Source organism: Rosa chinensis, chromosome 5 (genome assembly GCF_002994745.2).
Source record: "Rosa chinensis cultivar Old Blush chromosome 5, RchiOBHm-V2, whole genome shotgun sequence".
Taxonomy (NCBI): Eukaryota; Viridiplantae; Streptophyta; class Magnoliopsida; order Rosales; family Rosaceae; genus Rosa; species Rosa chinensis.
In genome coordinates, this window is record NC_037092.1 from 28,542,392 (window position 1) to 28,562,896 (window position 20,505).

Consider the following 20,505-nt stretch of genomic DNA (forward strand, 5'->3'; position numbering starts at 1 on the left):
GCACAAAAGCAGAAAACCAAGGCTCATAGTTAAACCATGCATCGTTCAACAGCTACTAGCTTCCAACGCTACCTTTTCAGCCATCAAAACCAAATCCAGTTGGCCAAACACGTTACTAAACCCTGTGATGTTTTCCTCAATCACAGAGGGATAGACACAAAGCGAACAATAGTATCTTTGCTTTACGACCATCTTTCTCGACTAAACCTGCGGCCTTTCCTGGACAACAAGAATATGAAACCTGGAGACAAACTGTTTGATAAGATTGATAGTGCAATACGGAGTTGCAAGGTCGGTGTTGCTGTGTTCTCGCCGCGCTATTGTGATTCTTACTTTTGCCTTCATGAACTAGCTATGTTCATGGAGTCCAATAAGAAGGTGATTCCTATATTCTGTGACATTAAGCCCTCTCAGCTTCGTGTCGTGGACAATGGGCAATGTGATGTGGAGAAGCTGAGAAGGTTTAGGTCGGCTCTTGAACAGGCTAAAAGCACCGCAGGTCTGACGTTCAACTCCTCAGAAGGGTAAGAATGATGAATTCTTTGACTATATATATCTATGAGGACATTTAATCAAAATAATAACCGACTCAACCTTTGGTTTCTTGCAGGAATTTGGCAGATGTTGTGACAACTGCTGCAAATTGTGTAATCAACAGCCTGATCGAGATCGATGACCAAAAGAATTCTATGCAGCGTCCAAAGACTCCATTTCATTTATAGCTCATATAAGACCCACTGCAACTGATCCTTGATTACTTTGGTTAATTCGTTCACTACATCAATTTTTTTATTTGTATTCCGGCCAATGTTGATTATCCTTGAGCCTGCTTTCTTCACAAATATAATGTAATAAAGAATCATTTAATTATTTACTTATCCTGTAACTACCATCATTTGGTCTCTTGACATAAATCTTTTCATTAGATATCTAGAGTGCACTAAAGACCAGTCAATGTGTAATTGTAAATGGTAATTTTGTAAGCTAATTCATTAATTAATTTATCCTCGACAGAAGAAATAACTTTTATTTTTTGCATAAGATGCCAATATTACTAATGGGGAAAAAATTAGACATAAAACTCATTCCTTAGGGGTGCGACATAGAGACTCATTACCAAAGTGATTTCACATATTTACTTTTATAGCACAGAATGGTAGAGAGATACAGAACTGTTTGAGACAAAAGAAAGAGAACTCATAGTCTATTGTTTCTTATGAAGCTTCATTCTTCCACAGAAAATGAGCAGTGGAAGAAAGAAAGAGAACTCATAGCTAGTCTATTGTTTCTTATGAAGCTTCATTCTTCCACAAAAAATAATTTTTATTTTTTGCATAATTAAGATGCCAATATTACTAATGGGGAAAAAATTAGACATAAAACTCATTCCTTAGGGGTGCGACATAGAGACTCATTACCAAAGTGATTTCACATATTTACTTTTATAGCACATGCAGAATGGTAGAGAGATACAGAACTGTTTGGGATAAAAGAAAGAGAACTCATAGTCTATAGTTTCTTATGAAGCTTCATTCTTCCACAGAAAATGAGCAGTGGCAGAGGTAGAAACATATTGACATGGGGGCGGAAATAAAACAAACGACTACAAGATAAAACTTCGATTAATGAAAACAAAACTTCAATCAGTACATCTTATATCAAATAGATTGATTGATTTTCATTTAGTACATGAATTGAGAATAAAGCACCCAAATAATTAATATCCTAGACAACTCAAAGTAGATTATCTGAGGAATCAAGCAAACGAGCAAACCGAAACCATCTAATCCAAATACAATAATAAAAGTATATTTTATTACCAAAGCAAAAATGAAGTTTCTTCATCTTTCTATTAATGATGGTATCATCTTTCCCTCTCCTCCGAAAACCATTTGTCTGATCATAATGAAGCCACATATTAACAATATGGTTGCAGGACACCCATCTGCTTCGATCAAAAGAGAACTAAAGCTTACTTGTAGAATGCAAATCTACATCTTTCGTTGCTGCCGTTTTCCAACACTCAGTGAAAAATGAATCTTTTCAGTTATCGTCTTCAATTTGTTAAGGGTAAAAGTGTATTTTCACTATTTTGTCAACTCAAGTTAGATATATTTGTATAAATAGCTGTTAGTACTCTCCATTTTGTAATATGCTCTCGATCGAATACAGACCCTCTTCTTCTTCATTTTCTTTCCTTCTCTTCAAGATAATATACAGAGCTTTCACAATTTGGAGTCTTGGGCGATAGTTATTGGAAAAATTTGCATCTTGCTTGCTGTAGAAGGGGTATAGAAACGATCACAAAAAGTACAGAGGGGTAGATCAGGGAAAGGAAGATACAAATGAAAGTTTTAATTTTTCAATCGGGTCCATTTAACAACCGAAGCAACCCAAAAGATCTTAGTATCAGTAAGCTCTATACACTATTTCTACTTCTCCTTTAAGATGTGAAAACCTTTGTTACAATACATAGATACGGTAGTTGAGTGGAAGACACAGGTGAAGAGGAACTAAAATATGAGAAGTAGATGGAGGTGTGGATTAGTGGATGCAGAATCCAAATCAAAGGGTCACTTAAGCAAGGGATACCAGAAAGGTCAGCATGCAGAGGGAATTAGATCGGAGGAAAGAGGAGGAAGAAGGAGAACAAGTATTTGGATATTGATTATGGGGGCAAAACGGAGACCGGAAAAATTTAAAATCACTGGAGGCTACTGCCCCCACTCATCAGTCATCCCTACATGCCTCCGCCGCTGCCGCCTAGAGTCCAAAACCCACAGATCATGGATTAGACCCAACAACTTGTATTTCCTATGAGAGCCATGCTAGCTGTGTAGCTAAAAGTAACAGTTAGTAAGGAAAGTACATGTTCGTAGAGTGTCCGACCCGGAGACCCCGAATGGGGTTAGTGCGATCCATTTAAGAAGTTAAATTTAATGGGTCAAAGCCTCCAAAAATGTCAGATAAAAACACTGCATTCAACATCAGTATTTACAACCGCAACCATGGCAAGAAACTCTCTTTTCAACAAGCAAAAAGTTGAGCTCAACCGACTCTATGAACAAACTTACAAACCCACCATTAGAGAACCATGCAGGTTCGGACCTGAGGTGAGGCCCAAGAAGGGGCCACTTCAGACCCATTCCATCTGATGGACTTAAATATATTATTATAACAACAAATAAAATTGATTGGGTATACATGCATAATAGTGTTGCAGATATAGTGCGTTGGCTGAGCTCTAATATTATGCAGACCACATTTGAAGGTGACAATGTCATCGTGCCGTTGTTGAACACGTGATGCAATGGTGAATTCAGCCAAAAAAAAAAAGGCCATCTTTCACTTAATTCAAAGCTAAAAACTAAAGCACTATTCAAAAGTCCAAATCAAAACTTCACCTAGGTTCCAAATTCAATTCCAAAAAGGATATTGTGACAATCCTGTCAGCCGGGCCCCTATATAATAATTAGCACATAGTTAAAAGATGTTCTATGACAAACATGAGGGGATTTAACAATCATCCTACGTACTATTGTAAATTTATAAGTATTGCTTTGTTCAGAGGTTATCACCCAACCCACACTGTCTTATTAGTTTTAATTATATGTTTGGCTTACCAATTAAGAGTTATTCTTGAACCATATCAGGGTCACCTTGAGGGGTGTGATCTAGCTGCCTCATACTACCGGTCTACAACATTTTTCGGATGAATAGTTAGTTTGTAAAGAAATTCTGTCGCATTTTGTTTTCTTCTGTAAGTTTTAAAAGGATCAAACATATCGTTTTTTGTAGTTACTCTCAACAACAACAACAACAACAACAACAACAACAACAAAAATCGTTTTTGCAAAAATTTAATAGTTAGTTTGTAAAGAAATTCCTCTCACATTTTGCTTCGTCGTACTGATTCTTGTATTTTTTTAGCTAATGGATAAGAGTTGTAGGCTACAAGTTTTAGTGATGCATGCTTATATAATGCAGTTGAGCATTTCCAACAACATAAGTTATATTTTGAGTTAAGTTAACTAAAAATCCAAAATATAGTCCACGATTTATCTTCTTCACTTAGCTTAACCCATTCGTTCAGTAATGGTCATACAGAATTACAGATTACCATTCAGGCATTCACTAATTATTTGTTCTTTTAAATTCCTAAAACCTTATCTTCAACCTCTAGTACTCCGATAACATAAACAGCAAGCTTTTCCAGATGCATGAATTGCCGATTACAAAGACAGAAACAGTGATCAATTAGTTTATGCATTGCTGATCTTTTCAAAAGAACATGCTATATCTACCACAGCCACAAGCACGCACTTACTTGGAGTAAAACCATAGATATGTCCCCCTCATATGTAGGATATGGTACCACAACCCACATGTAATCGGACGTGTGTATAACACTATCATCTTCTGAACTTCGATCACGCGTAAATGGACCTTTAATCTGCAGAAATAATTTGTCTCTCCACCTTCTCGCAAAAAGAAATGGCCTCTGCGAGTCTGGGATTAGGTAGCCTCCTTTTAGAATGGAATCCAGCTACATATATGCATGTACTTTTCAATCCCCACTTTCATTTTGGCATTTGACTTCCATGCCAAAACAAGTCCACCTAATTAATCCAACATCCATGCAAAACTTAAATAATATATCATCCATACACTAGCTAATTAATCACTTCAATTTGCATGTTAATTTTACCTTATTATTTTGAAGTCCCAATTCCGTTCCTCAAAATTTTAGCTTAATTGCAAGGTTTTGAAGTCCCAATTCAATTCCACGCGTTTTGTTGATATGTTATTTCACTTCAGTACTTGACTTACCGTATGCTTTGTAAATAAGCCGAAACCTATTGGAGAGAGCTGTTTGTTTGTTTACAAACATTGATCCCACCGAAACAATCTATTACATTTTCATTTCTTTTAAGATTTTTTTCTTTTGGGAGTTAAAGTCTAAAATGATTACTTCCGTTTAAGATGAATGGTGATCGACTTATTGAATAATGGAGTCAAATGGGAAACACTAACCTTAGTATGAATAATTAGTCCCTCATCCAACTACTTGCGTGCATTGTTATGTGTTTATGATTAATTAATCTGGCTAGCTATTGTTAATATCTTAGTGCTAATTGTGCATTTGTTACGTGTACCTACATGCAATTAACATGCATTGATATACGATTATTGCATTGACCATTAGCTTGATTGGGTGGAAAAATGATCATAAACCACTACTATCTTCAACCTTTTTTCTTCATATTTTACTTTCAGTTATGGGCGGCAACTTTTGTCAATCATCTTTTGTACTTTTTAAATGCCATTTATTTTGGTAAATAGGTAATAACTTTTTTGCTTAATCATTAGTTTGCATGTATATATATTCGTAATCCGTTCCCTTCATTCTACATTCTTCATATATTCTACCAACTCTCCTAGATCGTCCCCTATCCGGCTAGTTAGGATATTAGAATTTATCAAATATGGTGATTGCTAAGCTTCTTGGTGTGCTTCTACTGTTGGAAATGATAAGTGGCCTCAGGTTTGGAGCAGATGGTTTGAGTATGGGGTATTACATTATGAGTTGCCCGTTTGCTGAACCAATTGTGAGGAATACAGTCACCAGAGCCTTGCAAGCTGATCCAACCTTAGCAGCAGGCCTACTCAGAATGCACTTTCATGATTGCTTCATAGAGGTGTTCTCTCTCTCTCTCTCTCTCCCCTCCCCCCCCCCCCCCCCCCCCCACACACACACAATGACAGACTAGTTTTTGTTCGATAAACTAGTGGTAGACTACTAGTCCACTACACAGAGTTGGTCTGCCACATGAAGCTGGTCTACAATCATATATCGATTCATCAATGCATCGAAGAGCAATCCTTTGTTACATCATGCATATTCAAGATCGATCACCTTGTTTACTCGCATTTTGATGTACTTAATTTCTTAAAGAATATCTTGTATGTTATGTTGAAACAGGGATGTGATGGGTCAGTTCTGCTTGATTCAACAGAGGGTAACACAGCAGAGAAAGACTCCCCTGCAAATTTGAGCTTGCGCGGCTTCGAAGTTATTGATGATGCAAAGAAGCAGCTTGAGCAACAATGCCCAGGTGTAGTCTCCTGCGCTGATATACTTTCAATGGCTGCAAGAGATGCCGTCTTTTGGGTATAAGGAAAACTTCTCTCTCTCTCTCTCTGTCTCTGTGTTTTTTTCTTTTTTTTCTTTTTCTTTCCCTCTTTTGTTGTGATTTAAAATATATCTGACTTTGTACTGTGGTATTAATTGCTAAATCACATATAGGCTGGAGGTCCGGTATATGATATACCCAACGGTAGAAAGGATGGGAAAAGGTCAAAAATAGAAGATACGATCAATCTGCCTGCTCCCACCTTGAATGCTTCCGAACTCATTAAAATGTTTGGCCAACATGGATTTACCGCCCAAGAAATGGTGGCTCTGTCTGGTAAATATATATTATATAGATGTTATATATGATACTCTTTTGGTGCATCTTATATGAATCGAAATATATTATGACTCTATTAATATTTTTGCTTCGATACTTGTGCTGTCATTAGATAACCACGTTCAAAAATTATGGCCACTCACATTTGAAACTAAATGAATGTAACTTTAGTGTTTTAATGAATTCTAAGGTAGAGTGACACCACCATAATCATTGATTCATTTTGATAATGTGTGTTTTCAAATTATATATCTACAAAAACAACTTGTTAATTTCCTGAATGCTTTCGTCCATACATTTGATGATAAGATTTGTTTTGTACATTGTAGGTGCACATACACTAGGTGTAGCGAGGTGCTCATCATTCAAGAACAGATTGAGTGATACTGTGGATCCAAATTTAGATTCAGATTTTGCAAAGCAATTGACCAAAACATGTAAAGCAGGCGATAATGCTGAGCAACCCTTCGACTCAACAAGAAACATTTTTGACAATGCTTACTATAATGGACTACAAAGGAAAACTGGAGTTCTTACTTCCGACCAAACTCTGTTTGCAAGTGCAAGTACCAGAGGCATTGTATATGGTTATGCTTTCAACCAGGCCATGTTCTTCCTTGATTTTCAACAGGCAATGGTGAAGATGAGCAAGCTTGATCCTAAGGAAGGTTCGAAAGGAGAAGTGCGAGGAAATTGCCGCAAGATCAATTAAGGAAGGATATTTGTTTGAAGAAATTTGAGAATGTAACTCTTCTTCATCAATATCAATGTGTATTATTGATAAAAAAAAGCAGTCTGTCATTAATATTTATATTCACTATATTACACAATAATGGTCCTTTGAGTTAATTTTGACCTCTTGTAACATGAATGTTATCTAGAGAAGTTTGTTTGGTTGGCGATTTCAGCACCTAGAATTCCCATGGTTGTCTCTTTTTCCATGGTTCGAATTCCCATCAGTCATCAGTGCTTGGGTTGGGAGGAGATCACCTGTCCCCAAATTTGGTGTGTCAATTCTGTCACTACTATAATCCTGTTGACACCTGTCAGGCCACTAACGCCGTCAACTCTATCGGAAGACATAAAATGAATCTACGACTTCTGAGTTTCTCCTCGTCTCCCTCATCGCAATCTGCCAACCTCTGACTTAGGCGCTCCTTGACAAGGCCGACTTCGACGGTCTTCATTGCTTTCGGCACCTCTATCTCCGACTCTGGTTGCCATGGAAGATTGAGTGGATGCGTGTTTAGCTATTTTGGGAATTGATGGCTGGGAAAGGACTGATTCTGGATTGAAATTGGTGCAAGTTACTAGACTAATTGAAGTCTATTTTTTTTTCAATTGGTGCAAGGTCCTACCTATTTAGATCTAATTCCAGCAAAATGGAATGAAGGATTTGAAATTAATTGGAGGGTAAAACATGGAGGTATACCAAATACAGTTGATTACTTTTTCTCGTTCCCATGGATCCAGTTCAATAAAGTCGGGTGCTTTTTGTAACTCAAGCAAAACCATGAAATCAGTTTGATTGCTTTTGGGGTTTTATGTTTAATACTCGTGTAGAGTTTTCCGGACTTGGTAGAGTTTCTGGATACTTGATAGTAGAGTTTCTAGATACCTGATAGTAGAATCTGTTGGAAAACAATTGCGCTGAGTTTTCCAGCGAAGAGGTTTGAAAAGAAGATGAAATCACAGAATGAAAAGGAAGATGATTTTTGTATTCGAAACCCATTCGAAAGAGCTCAGGATGAGTGCCTGGTTAAGGTGGTCTAATTTTGGATCATTTTAACTTTTTTGTAGGGCTGGGCACGGGCCGGGTTTAGTTTATCATTTGCTGGACCCGGGACCGGCCCGTTTTTTACGGTTCGGGTCCAAAGCCCGTTTTACACCAAATAGGAACTGGCCCGGGACTGACCCGTTTCATTTCGGGCCGGGTTTCCTGGCTTTCGGGCCCAAAATACATTTTTTTTTTTCATTTTTATCTTTTTCTTTTTCTTTTTGATCTCAGCCCTCTTCCAGCCTTCCTCTTGCTCTTTGGGGGTCTGGGAGTGTCGAAGTCAGCCTTCCCATCTGCAGCCATGGTACAATCTTAACAGGGAGAGGAAAAATTATATGAGAAATACCCAAATGAACTAAAAATTTACTTCAATCTACACCAAGAACATAAATTTACTTCCATCAAATTTCAACATAAACTACACCAAGATTCAAAATCAAAACATGCATCAAACAATCAGTAAAAGCAAGCATCGATCCGTTGAATCAAAGCCACCAGTTACAGACTTACAGAAAAGTGAGAGATTTCTGAGAATGGAAGCAATTTCAAGGCGAAATTGCATAAAAGAAAACAAGGGTTTCGAATAAAGCTACTACCTTTCGGTCATGTTCTTCGGCGAAGAACTCTCGATTGACGTCGCTCTTGGGAATGGCTTCGTCGGAGCCAATAGCGAGGGCGGTGTCGCGGACCTGGATGGGGAGGCCGTAGTCGAGATCGAGGAGGCAGACTTGGCAGACTGGACGTCGCTCTTCACTTTCTTGGCGAAGCGGAAGAGGAAGATCCGAAGAAGTAAAGAGGAGGAGGAAGAAGAAGAAGAAAAAACTGAAGGAGAAGGAGAGAAGAATAAGGACGCGTGGAGAGAAGAAGCGGAAGATGAAGATCCGAAGAAGTAAAGAGGAGGAGGAAGAAGAAGAAAAAACTGAAGGAGAAGGAGAGAGAGTATTTGACGCGTGGAGAGAACTCAGAGAAGAATAAGGACGCGTGGAGAGAACTCAGAGAAGAATAAGGACTTGTGGAGAGAATAAAATAATCAATAAATATCTAATAATGGTATATACGGGCCTGACGGGCTTTTTTTGTCTGAAAACACAAGGCCCGGGCCCGGACCGTTTTTACCTACTTCAAGCCCGGACCGGACCGTTTTGAGCAAAAAAAATTTTGGGCCCGGACCGTACGGGCCGGGTTGTGACGGGTCGGGCCAGTCTTTCGGGCTTTCGGGCTAAAATGCCCAGCCCTACTTTTTTGTTATAAAATCTTTTTTTTTTTTTTGAGTTTCTATTCATACCTCCAAAATTGACAATTGGACCTCTTTTTTCTTCTTCAAGTTATAGTTAACTTTATCAACTCATATCAAATTACCAATAAGGACACAAAATAGGGAAAAAAAAAATTTCTTTTCTTACCTCCATGAAATAGTACAGAGTCTTCAACTTAAAAGAAAACTTTCTCCTGCAATGTAAACCCTAAAATATGCATCAAATTCTATGGAAGAAATTGATGATGCCGTAATTGAGCAAAGCATCCTTTTGGAGTCTTCACACAAGGTATATATGAGTTTAGATGTTTTAATTATGTTCTTTTTTTCACTATCTCAATTACAAGGTATGGCTCAAGAAACTTCAATTAACCATTCTCAATGAACATCGTTACCTATACATGTGATTAATAGAGATTTTTTGGGTGCATAAGTGGAACGATGGATGAAGATTTTAACTACTCTTGTTTTTCAATAGGAACGGGTCAATGCGCAAATTTTTGTTTAACTTGAGTAATCGTTGATTTGTTGAATGGGTGTTCAAATATGTATGTATAGGTAATTATTAGGTTCCTACAGATGCTTTGTCATGGTTTTAAGGTTGGCAGAGTGCAATTTCATTAATTGTGATCGATCAAGTTGTTACAATGGAATGGTTTAATCTCTATGGTTTATGCCTCCAAGACAATATATCTTGGTCTTCAGAGAGTTTATTCCTAGTGTAATACTATATTATAGTATATTATATAACATGGTTTATTCCTATTGTAATACTATAATAGTAAATTAGTTTATTTAACTTCAGGAACAGCAACAAGAAGACAATGAATCTAGTCAAAGTAGAGTTGGATTGGAGACCAGAGAAAACTATACCAACCAATTTACAACTAATCAGGTGAGTGATGAATACTATTACGAGTTGTATATTGAAAGTTGTAAATTTTATATATATATATATATATATATATATATATATATATAGACGAAGACACACACCATTATACATGATAAAACCTGCTGAAGTAGCACTACCACAAATATGGGCTAAAGATACCATTTAGCCCCACATTAGATTAATGGTGACAATACCAAAAAAAAAACTCACCAATCTTGTTTTTTTTTATCTGAGACTCACCAATAGTCTCATAGGTGTCATTGCAATTTAAAAGAAAAAAGAGAAAAGGAAGATTTCAAAGTCACCAAACACAATTTTATTTAGATAAGTGGACTGACTACCAACACAAGGGCAAAGCCCTGTCTGTCCTCAGAAACAAAAAAGAAAGCCGATATGAACTCTCTTTCCCCTTCTCCCTTCTCCCTTCTCTTTCACCGGCAACTATGGTCTCCGACCATCAGTTATTGTCACCGCTCAACCCATCTGCCGTGGGAACCAATGATCTACAAACTATCCGCATGCGTTGGATCTCCCTCTACTCAATCTCTGTTCTGGATGTCGTCGTCTATTGGTAAGTCAATTTGCAAGTGGATCTAGTTATTTTTGCCTTTGCATGTTCGTTCTCTCTCAACTTGCCTTGGGTACAGTCTCTTGTGGTGGCTCTCTATTCTATTGTTGTTGGAGTCAGCTTGTTTCATTCTCATCTATCAATCTACTTAGAAACCAATTGGGATTTTTCTACTTTGGGTTTATTTTTTTCTCAAACTCATTGCTGTCTAATTTCATTTCAAATCTTAAACTCCTACGCTTTTTGCTCCGATTATTTTCAGGATCGAAGAATAGGTTCATCAGTATTCTTCACTCTCTCTTAAAAAGTGGGTGTTCGTGTTGGGTTTTCTAAGAACATGAGAATTGCTACTGGGTCGTGATTAGGCAATTTCCATGCATGTTTCTATTCTTTATAGGTTGTTGGGTTTTTGGTTTAGACTCTCATAACTCTTATGAATTTCCAGAATTGGTGTGGGTCTTTAGTTTCTTACTTTTTCGTTTTCCATCAGGGGAGCCGGTTCACTTTTAGTTTGTCATGTTTTTCCTCTTTTAGTAAAACCAGTATTTAAATTTGTCTGTGCTTTCAAGTTTATATTTCGGAATATGAGAATTTCGCCAAGTTTACATCTCGGCATTGAGAAGCTGTAAGTGATCGTAATTTAATCTTCTTCTTTTTGTTTGAATCGAATTTTTTGAATGGAATTGGTATTGACTTCGATACCGATATAGGCATCCGTTCGATTCGGCTAAATGGGGTTGGGTATGTAGATTCTTGTCCATGGATGATGTTGTGGACAAGAATTGCATTGTAGAGCCAAAGGAAGCTGCAAAGGAAGATCTTGTGGTATATATTCATGTGAATTTTGATTTGTGATTTGTGTGTGGATACTTATTAGTAACTTTAAGCTAGATTTACTTACTATTGGTAACTTTGAGCATTTGCATACAGAAGCATACTTGAATATCTAAAGGAAAGTGCAGATGTGGCTATGATAATTGAGGTAAATGCCTTCAAATGGACTATGGCAATACATTCTTAGTTGTACTCATAACTTACAGCTTCAGGATAAGGATCAATGGTTTCTGATGATATTTGTTAGTTTCAAATTATGCTATGAAGATCATGACCAATTTGTTTCATCTGCTTTGATTAAGGTACCTCCTGTTGCCCTGTTTCCAAATTGCCTTGTGTAGCAGAAAGTTCTTAGTCCTCCATTTCACAACCAGGCAATTCGTCATCCATCTTACATTTTTTTATAGTGCTTTCTTCTACTAAAAAGGGAAGAAAAGAGAACAAGGATTTACTGTGATTGTATTATACTGCAGGTAGGGGAACTATCTTGGCTGCAAAGCTTGCAAAAGAGCGAGGATGGGCCATCAATGTGGGAGGACTGGGTTTTATCATTGTTGTAGGGGAAAAGGAGGTGGATTATGTGCTTATACCGATATTTCTCTTTGCATACATTTTCTGCAGGTGCCGTTAAACATACTCAAGGTACTAACTATTGCACATAAGATGAATAGCTACATTATAAGTTAAGTTTTGAATTTAGTACAAAAGCTAACTTTCACTCATTATCTGTATAAGCAGGGTGATGATTATTAATCTTGATGCACATCAAGGAAATGGCCATGAAACAGATTTTGCCAATGACAGTATGTTTACCTTTTTGTCCTGAGAACGTTGTTTGAATTAATCACCATCTCTTAATCTCTTACAAGTACTTAAATGCTATTTTTTTTTTATAACATGTCAAGTCTATATCCTGGATATGTACAACCCTGGAATATATCCATTTGTAAGTTTTAAACCTCATCATCATGCAATGGATATTCCCTAAGAAACTGCAGACTTTATTCCTTAATGCAATGGTGTGTGTTGAGATGCAAGTTGTTAATAGCTAAGTAGTTTGATTGCTGCTGGTAAGGACAGGCTTTTTTAGACATTGTGGTAGGGAGAAGGCAAACTTTCCCTACTGTCTCCCGTTATTGCTGTTTCACTACATATTTACTTCTTGCTCTTTTTGATTGATCAGCCTCAATCTATAGTGTTTTCTTATTAAGGTTTTCAATTATGCTATTGGCCTCATCATCATGCCTTTTCTTCCTTAAATGGTCTCTTCTTTAGGATTATGAAGTAAGGAGATTCATTGATCAGAGGGTTGAAGTAGCGGTGAGGCGATGAGCCTTCATTATCCCATCATCAAATCAGATTTTAGTTGTTTTGTCCATGGCTTTCTGCAACATAATCCCTGTTTTTTTATTTTTTTTATTTTTTATTTTTTTAAATTTAAACAGAGTGGCACTACAACAACCGAGTATTTGAGAAAGATGAAGCTCTTGAGGTATATACTTAGAAGTCATGTGCTGCCATGTTCTATCTGACAATCTTTAGCAATAGTTTTTCTTCTAGACACTGTGTAGTTGCGTAACTTATTTGATTAGAAGTACTTCCATGTGGATTGAAGAACCTGATATGAATGTTGGGTTGCTGCTCATAATTTTGCTCCTGAGTTGATGGTCTACAATGCTGAAACTGATATTCTACATGGCGATCCTCTGGGCAGGTTGAAGGTAACATCTTTCTCTTGATCTTTTTCAGTCTTGGAGAATATCACTTGCAGTCATAACTGTATGATCTATGAATTGCAAATGTGATCTATGTTTATGTTTCTTGCTTATGTAGTCATCTATGGAGGAGAAGAGGAAATAGCAGATATGATGCCTAGAAAGCCAATTTTCTTTTCACAGAAGTGATTTGATATTTTGATAAGGGGATTTGAGTTTGTATATTAATTTTAATTATTTTTAATTTGAAATATTGCAGTCACCATTGCAATAAAAGTGTGTTTTCTAGTGATGGGGCCCACAGATTAAAAGTCACCAAAAAAGTGATAGTGCATTTTTGAGTCTTTGTCACTCTAGCAATGACAACCTTTCCTTAATTGGTGTCTAAGATAGTTTCTATTGCCATTACACACCAATCATGGTTGTCTTTTACTTCAATCCACACCATTCACAATGGTGCTTATAGCTCAGTTTTGTTGTAGTGTAGTATATACTTTATAGATCTCACTAATCATAAGCTGGATAACATTGAATGGATTGAAAAGTTTCAATGCCCAGCACTATGCATGTTATCTCTTTATTTGTTACTGTAACTGAAGGAAGTACACTACACCAAAAACGTTAACACACAACACTTTTTGCACAACGAAAAAAAAAAAGTGTTGTGTGATGAAGAAAAGTGAATCACACAACACGTTTACAAAACTTGCATTGTATAAGATGGTTACAATTCTGAACTTTTTAGCTAGTAGATCATTGCACAACTGTTATAAGAATAGTTCGTTGTGTGAATGAAAAAAAAATAGCGGTAGATTTCCCTCCTAGATCAACCCCAAATTTGGCTCCAAATTGATACTTCATTGTACAACAGAATAGTTATATCTGTTGTATGAGTGTGGTTTGCAAATTGTCACACAACAGTCTTTGTTTTTGTGTTGTATGATCAAGGAAAATATATTGGAGGTTTCGATGCGTCTCCATACACCACTCATTCCTTTGCTCCCAAATTGAACCTTACTTACACATAGCGGGAACTTTCCCTCCTTGCCGCCACAACTCAAATTTAATTTGTGCGGAATCAGACAACACATAGCAAAGTTATGTTGTCTGATACATGAATACAAAATAAAAATAGCCAACAACCAGTGCGTTTGACAACTTAATTGGCTGGGGCTAGTGACTTTTGTCTCCCACTTTGTTTATTTCCAACACCCAGACAGATCACCTCAAAGCACTATTTCTTCATCACTCTTCTTCTCTCCCCGAAAGACAAGTGCCTTCATCTTCATCAACAACCAACCTCCGTGTCCGACTCAAATGAAAATCGGGCTTCCAATCTAAGCGCCCAGTAGATTTCACCATCTCTCCACTGAAAGCTGCATCCCCGATCCCTAATCATCAACCCCTCAGTTCTTGACCCCAAAATTTCGTCAACCATCAAAACCCTAACTCACTATCTCCAACTTATTACCCATGCGGGGTCCCCATCGCTCTAAGCGCAAGGTCAGTGAAGCAGCAAAAATAAAATTGAAGCTCTAGAGGTGGAGAAGGACTCCCTCATCAAATCGAACAAGGCCACCTAGCAGACCATGTGGGAGTGTGGGACTGGAAGCAACAGCTCTACGCTGAAGCCAACACCGACTCTGCTCCCATCCCTCTCACCAAACTCAAAGCCATCTACAGCGAAGCCCTACTTCCCCAATCGGTACGCTGTCACTGCTTTGGCCTCTTTCGCATTTGGGTTTAGGGATTTAGGGAATCGGGGTCCGATTGGTTTATGTTATTTGATTTGTTTCAATGCATTTTTGTAGCAGTTAAAGAGGATTCCAAATCTACCGAAGCTAAATTTGTGGCCTCCATTCTCTCGAAGAAGCAAAAGAAGAAGCAGAAATCACCAAGCTCGGAAGCTCCAGAACCCACATCAACAACCTCCCCAAGCTCCTCTCCTACGTCGCCCTAACCTCACCGCCTTAGTACGTCGTCGAATCTCTCCTCTCCATCCAAGCCTTATTCACTCCCGTCTTGCTTGACCTCCCTTCCTCTTCTTCCAAGCCCAATCACTCTCAGGACGACGACCCCGAGTTCATATACAGCACTTGGCTCTGGTCCAAGCTTGACGAGCTCGTCGAGTCCCTCATCCAACTCCTTCTTTTGCCGGAATCCGATGAAACTCTCAAGGTTTTTTTTTTTTTTAATTTACAGCCATTCAGATAATTATAGATATCTTTACTGCTTCTAATTTGAAATTTTATAATGTTGTTAGGAGGTGGTGTTGGATACACTGATGGAGTTTTTGAAGTTGGGAAACAGAAGAAGGTTTCACTCTGCTATATTCCTTAGGTTTCTTCGTAACATTGTAAGTTATGGTTTTCTCTATAGACTTGACCAGGCTTTGATTTTCCTCTATTGCTATTTGAAGAGATCTTTATGATAATTCTGTTGTTATCACTAGGTGTACTCTACAACATTGCCGAATTTCTTGGTAGACTTGCTTGCATCAAAGTATTTCAAGTATATTGATGTCCGATAAGGTCACATTGTTGTTAGGACTGATAATTGATAAATTTGAAATCAAATTGCTTCATTTAGTTCTTTGACAGGTATTGAAAATGTAATTCATAGGTTGTTTTGGGTATGGGGGGTTTTTGGGTGGCCAACCGCCGCTGGGGCATCATCCTCTAGGTGGACCGGGGCTGTCATCTATGGGAAATCAGGGACCGGGGAATGGTGCTTAAAATTATAGTGGGTCGGGCTTTACCAGCCAATTTTCTTTGTTTTGTCACCTCAACATTCAAAATATTTGGTATTCGTTCCAATTCCTATTTTCCAAGGAAAACACATTGCACTTCTTGTCGATTATTTACTTCATTTTGGGTGAACTCTGATTTGCATGGTTGTTGTGTTGAGCAGTTTGCGTGGTTTATGGTTGAATTGAGTTGATGAATATTTGATTCAGGTGTATGACTGCTTGTTGGGAGCTGATGCTTTATGTGATTTTGGTGATTTGCATGATTGCAGAGAATATGCTCTCGTTTGATGATTGTATTAGCTGTGCTTTTATCGCCACTTCCTCTGTTCATCTGCACCTTTTAAGATGTAGGTCAGTACTCTCTCACCCCTCGCTAGATTCAAAGCCATCTACAGCGAAGCCCCACTTCCCCAATTGGTACTCTCTCACTGCTTTGCTCTCTTTCACATTTGGGTTTTGGGATTTAGGGAATCAGGGTCCAATTGGTTTTTGTTTTTTGATTTGTTTCAATGCATTTTTGCAGCAGTGAAAGAGGATTCCAAATCTGCTTAAGCTAAATTTATGGTCTGAGGGTTGCTTGCATTTTTGTTTTGCCCACCAGGTGTTTGTGAAAATGCCTCAGATCTTCTTCTCTGTGTTTCTGCTCTGTGCGTCCTCTTCTCTGCTGTATTTTTTTTTTCTTCCTCCTCCATTGGGAGATGGGCACATAGCATTATATTTCTTTGCACCAAAACCAACTTGCGAAAACAATTAATATTGCTGGACATTGCTTTTGTTGTTGTCTTCCACTTCAAAAGATGAATTAATTATCATGCCATATTTATATTGCTTTGATTGCCACTACCGAAGAAAGCACACATCCACCACTGAGTGCTTTGTGTTAAAAAAATTTTCCACCATTCTTTGTGTTTGCATACTTGAATAATTAAACATGGTCCTTTTCTTCTTGTTCACTACATCACTTTTGACCACTGTTTCAAGCTGTGATTCAATTGCATTTTTTGTCTCTTTTCAGAATAAAGGTGCGGCATGAAGGCTTTGATTCATTCTTTGAATCATGCCTTAATTATAAAGATTCTTGATTCTTTATTTTTTGCATGTGAAGGAAATTTATAGCAGCCATATATGTAGCACCAAATTTTTTTTTTTTTTTTTTTTTTTTTTATCTCAACAGCTACCCCCTCATCGAATTGGATTTGTGAATATTTTTTGGTTTCAACAGCAGCCATATATGTTTATGTTGATCATTGTCTCAGACTCAGGGTTACTGCTGCTGCTAGAATAACGTCATAAAATGCACTATGTGTCTGCTTCAAATCATTTTTTTGCTTGATATTCTTTCCTCTTGATTTCAGGTTCATGCCTTATTGAAGGAGCTGGCTCAGAAGTCTTTCAATGCGACCTTGGTATGTTCTTGAATATACTGAATTTACCTAAGAGGATAGCTATTAGTTATTCATTATATCCTAAATTTGTTTAATCTATTATTTTTAATGGGATGTTTTCCCTGTGGTGTGTAGGAATTAAAGCAGTATCCCACTTTAAGATTGGAAGTTGGGAATGCAAGATTTGAATCGCTCGATAGGATGAAAGAAGAGAGCAAGGAAGAAACTATGCAGCTAGTTGATATGGAATCTCTCCCCTAGTGTTTGGTAAATGTCTTACATGTGTTACTCATGCATTATCTAATTATCTTGGTACCCATTTGTTGAAATTAGATGTCCATGGAAAACATGGAGCCATAAAGGATATTATTCTTTTTGGAATAATTTTCTGAGTTTCTGCTATGTACTAGTCTTGCAATATATTTTGAATCTTTAATCAACAGTGTAGCAACTTTGGTTGATTACTGTACGGGAGGAAGCATTAATTTACAACCTGCTATTGTTTTAAGCTAGTTATTTTCACATTAATTTTTTTATACGGTTATTTTCACCTTAATTACACTTCTAAAATATTGACTGTAAAAAGTCACAGTTAATACTTGGTAGTTGTTGAACTTCCAGGAATTTTACCTTTAAATGGTGATCTGGGTATGCTTATTTCTCTGATTTTGGATGTCAATGATTGGTTTTTTATGTTTTTGTCTTTAATGTACCTTGCTTAGTGTGGAGGGTTGTCTGGTTTTTCCTGTATTATCCATTATACGTCATAGATTTAGTTCTTTTTTACACTCTGGTCGATGGATTAGCAAAATGTGTGAAGGAAAGAGTGACTATTGAATGTGGGTTTTGGGAGTCCTGGAAAAAAGGACAAACGGAGACCTGTTGGGATTTTGGAGAGCTTTTATTTTTTCTATATGTGAATTTTTCTGAGATCCATGAGGAGACACATATCCTAGAATCACTTCTTCTTGCTTCAGATCTTCCTCTGATGAAAATTCAGTCGTGGGTGATAGATTTCTGATTGAATCTTAGGAACTAATGGAGTTGGTATTATTTTCCTTGGTAGTCTTTTGTTCATTTAGGTAATTTTGTCAAGTTTCATAGGTTTCTACCATTTCAATATTGGAATTTAAATTACATTTTAGTAGATACATTTGTGCCTCCTAAAAAGAAAAGTTCTTTTGAAGTGATCTTTGAGTCCATGCCTAATATCTAGTATATGTTCACAAACTGCTAATACTTTGGTTAAGTTTGAAATCTGAGATAGTATAAAGAGTTCAGTATTTGATCTTTACTATATGCTGGTGTGGCTGATTTGGTCGTTTCTCAAAATTTATCATTTCACAATTGATAGTTAGCTCAATTGTTCATGCTAGTTTATGAATTATAATTAAGAATAGTACTTGACTATCCCTCTATTTCTCTCTCTCAATAGGACTTTGAATATCTCATCTCTTAGATATCTATCATCTCGTATATCTATTCTACGACCGCCAGAGAAGCTTGATGACTTCCAGATTCCCATCTCATCAGATTAGCAATGGTCTTTACGTGTTAGGCAGGCCTGAGTAGCCAAAAGAAAGAGCACCTACAATGGGCTCACTGCCATGCCCTCTACTGTAAGTTTAGGGTTCTAAATCACTTGGATGAATTCAAATTTGTGGAAGAATTCATGGCCGCCTCAGGAGTATATCCCCAGGAACACTTTAGAATTGGTAAGCTTCTCTTCTCTCTCTTCTTCGCCTCTCTTTACTTCCTCACACAATTCAAAGATCGAAACTTTTAAATGAAATCTACAATTTACTTCAAGGTACACTAGTATTGAATTTACCATGTTTGCACGGAAAATTTCTCTTGGTGACTGGTATTGAATTACTGTGTAGATTAAATCGTTCTTATTGGTCAATGTAGTTAATAGCCCATCTTGGTGGTACAGGTTAGAACTGTATATGCCAACTCAATCAAATCTTACTTTGCGCAATTTCATCTTTTATAGTGCTTTGAAAAAGAAATTAAAGGAGAAGATGGCTGAATTTTAGGCAGTTCAAACTTACATATACTTTTAGCCTTGTTTTGTTTCTTTTAGGCGAATTTTTATAGGTTTAAGCATTTAATTGCCCCTTATCTGTGGCTATGTAACTTCCTTTGACCTGAATATTGGTACCATTTCTCCTTTTTTGTGATTTTCAGTGACGGGCACAAGAGCTGATGAAGAGGTGAAACTTGATGCATTGTTCAAATTTTTTTTTTCCTCCCTGCCCCCTTGAGACCACTTTTTACTGTCAACACTGGGATACTTTGAATGAATTTTTGACATATTGAACAATTTGTTCCAACTTCCTATCACCCCTACAATTGTTTTACTTTGAGCTGTTAGATTTACTAAATTGGAAATTAAGTTTCTTTTTAAAGAAAAATTATTAGTTTCTGGAGATGTCCTGTCACAGTATCTTTCTTGCATGCTTAGTTTGATATTGTCAATCTAATTAATGTTATCTTTTGCTACTGTAGGAGAATCATTGGTTCTAAATAAGCAAAGACTCTTAACAGAGGTCAATACTCAATATCTTAGTTTGAATGTTTCATGTGTTAGTAACTAGGTTCTAAAAGCAACTTGTCATGCTCAACTTGTCCTGTCTTAGATATATATTGCTTACTATATATATATGGACAGATGCTGCTAATTTTGAGTTGAAAGGTTAGAGGAAAGCTCAATGTTATCAGTTGGGTGACAAGAACAAAAACTTAGTAGAGATTAGAGAATAGCAAAGGAAATCAGAAGAAAGAAAAGCAAAGGAAGTTATGTTTGAAGAACAAAAAACTCAGTACTAGCACTTTGTTATTATGTCCATGC

General features: G+C 37.1%; 3 protein-coding genes across 8 annotated transcripts; all 3 read left to right on the plus strand.

The window, feature by feature from the left end:
* The first annotated feature begins 5 nt into the window (after positions 1-5).
* LOC112201638 (TIR-only protein-like) lies at positions 6-819 on the plus strand. The gene is made up of 2 exons (XM_024342541.2): positions 6-524; positions 611-819. Exons 1-2 carry the CDS (start codon positions 37-39, stop codon positions 720-722), a joined length of 600 nt encoding a protein of 199 aa, XP_024198309.1. The 5' UTR covers positions 6-36; the 3' UTR covers positions 723-819.
* A 4,585-nt stretch (positions 820-5,404) lies between these two features.
* Positions 5,405-7,373, plus strand: LOC112201637 (peroxidase 47). Its single transcript, XM_024342540.2, has 4 exons — positions 5,405-5,699; positions 5,984-6,172; positions 6,308-6,470; positions 6,803-7,373. Exons 1-4 carry the CDS (start codon positions 5,487-5,489, stop codon positions 7,183-7,185), a joined length of 948 nt encoding a protein of 315 aa, XP_024198308.1. The 5' UTR covers positions 5,405-5,486; the 3' UTR covers positions 7,186-7,373.
* A 3,382-nt stretch (positions 7,374-10,755) lies between these two features.
* LOC112167152 (histone deacetylase 2-like) lies at positions 10,756-19,943 on the plus strand. 6 transcript variants are annotated; one of them, XR_005800545.1, is made up of 10 exons: positions 10,981-11,793; positions 11,899-11,950; positions 12,276-12,444; positions 12,541-13,523; positions 15,781-15,873; positions 16,536-16,617; positions 17,622-17,672; positions 17,787-17,918; positions 19,087-19,366; positions 19,842-19,943. XR_005800545.1 is itself a non-coding variant. In XM_040507102.1 (3 exons), exons 1-3 carry the CDS (start codon positions 10,844-10,846, stop codon positions 12,141-12,143), a joined length of 282 nt encoding a protein of 93 aa, XP_040363036.1. In that variant the 5' UTR covers positions 10,756-10,843; the 3' UTR covers positions 12,144-12,205. The 6 variants fall into 6 exon arrangements, 1 of the variants encoding a protein (XP_040363036.1); XR_005800549.1 differs by lacking the exons at positions 10,981-11,793; positions 11,899-11,950; positions 12,276-12,444; positions 12,541-13,523 and adding an exon at positions 15,582-15,695; XR_005800547.1 differs by lacking the exons at positions 15,781-15,873; positions 16,536-16,617; positions 17,622-17,672; ... (1 more) ...; positions 19,087-19,366; positions 19,842-19,943 and adding an exon at positions 13,636-13,844 and having other exon boundaries at positions 12,541-13,294; positions 13,418-13,523.
* The last annotated feature ends 562 nt before the right edge of the window (positions 19,944-20,505 follow it).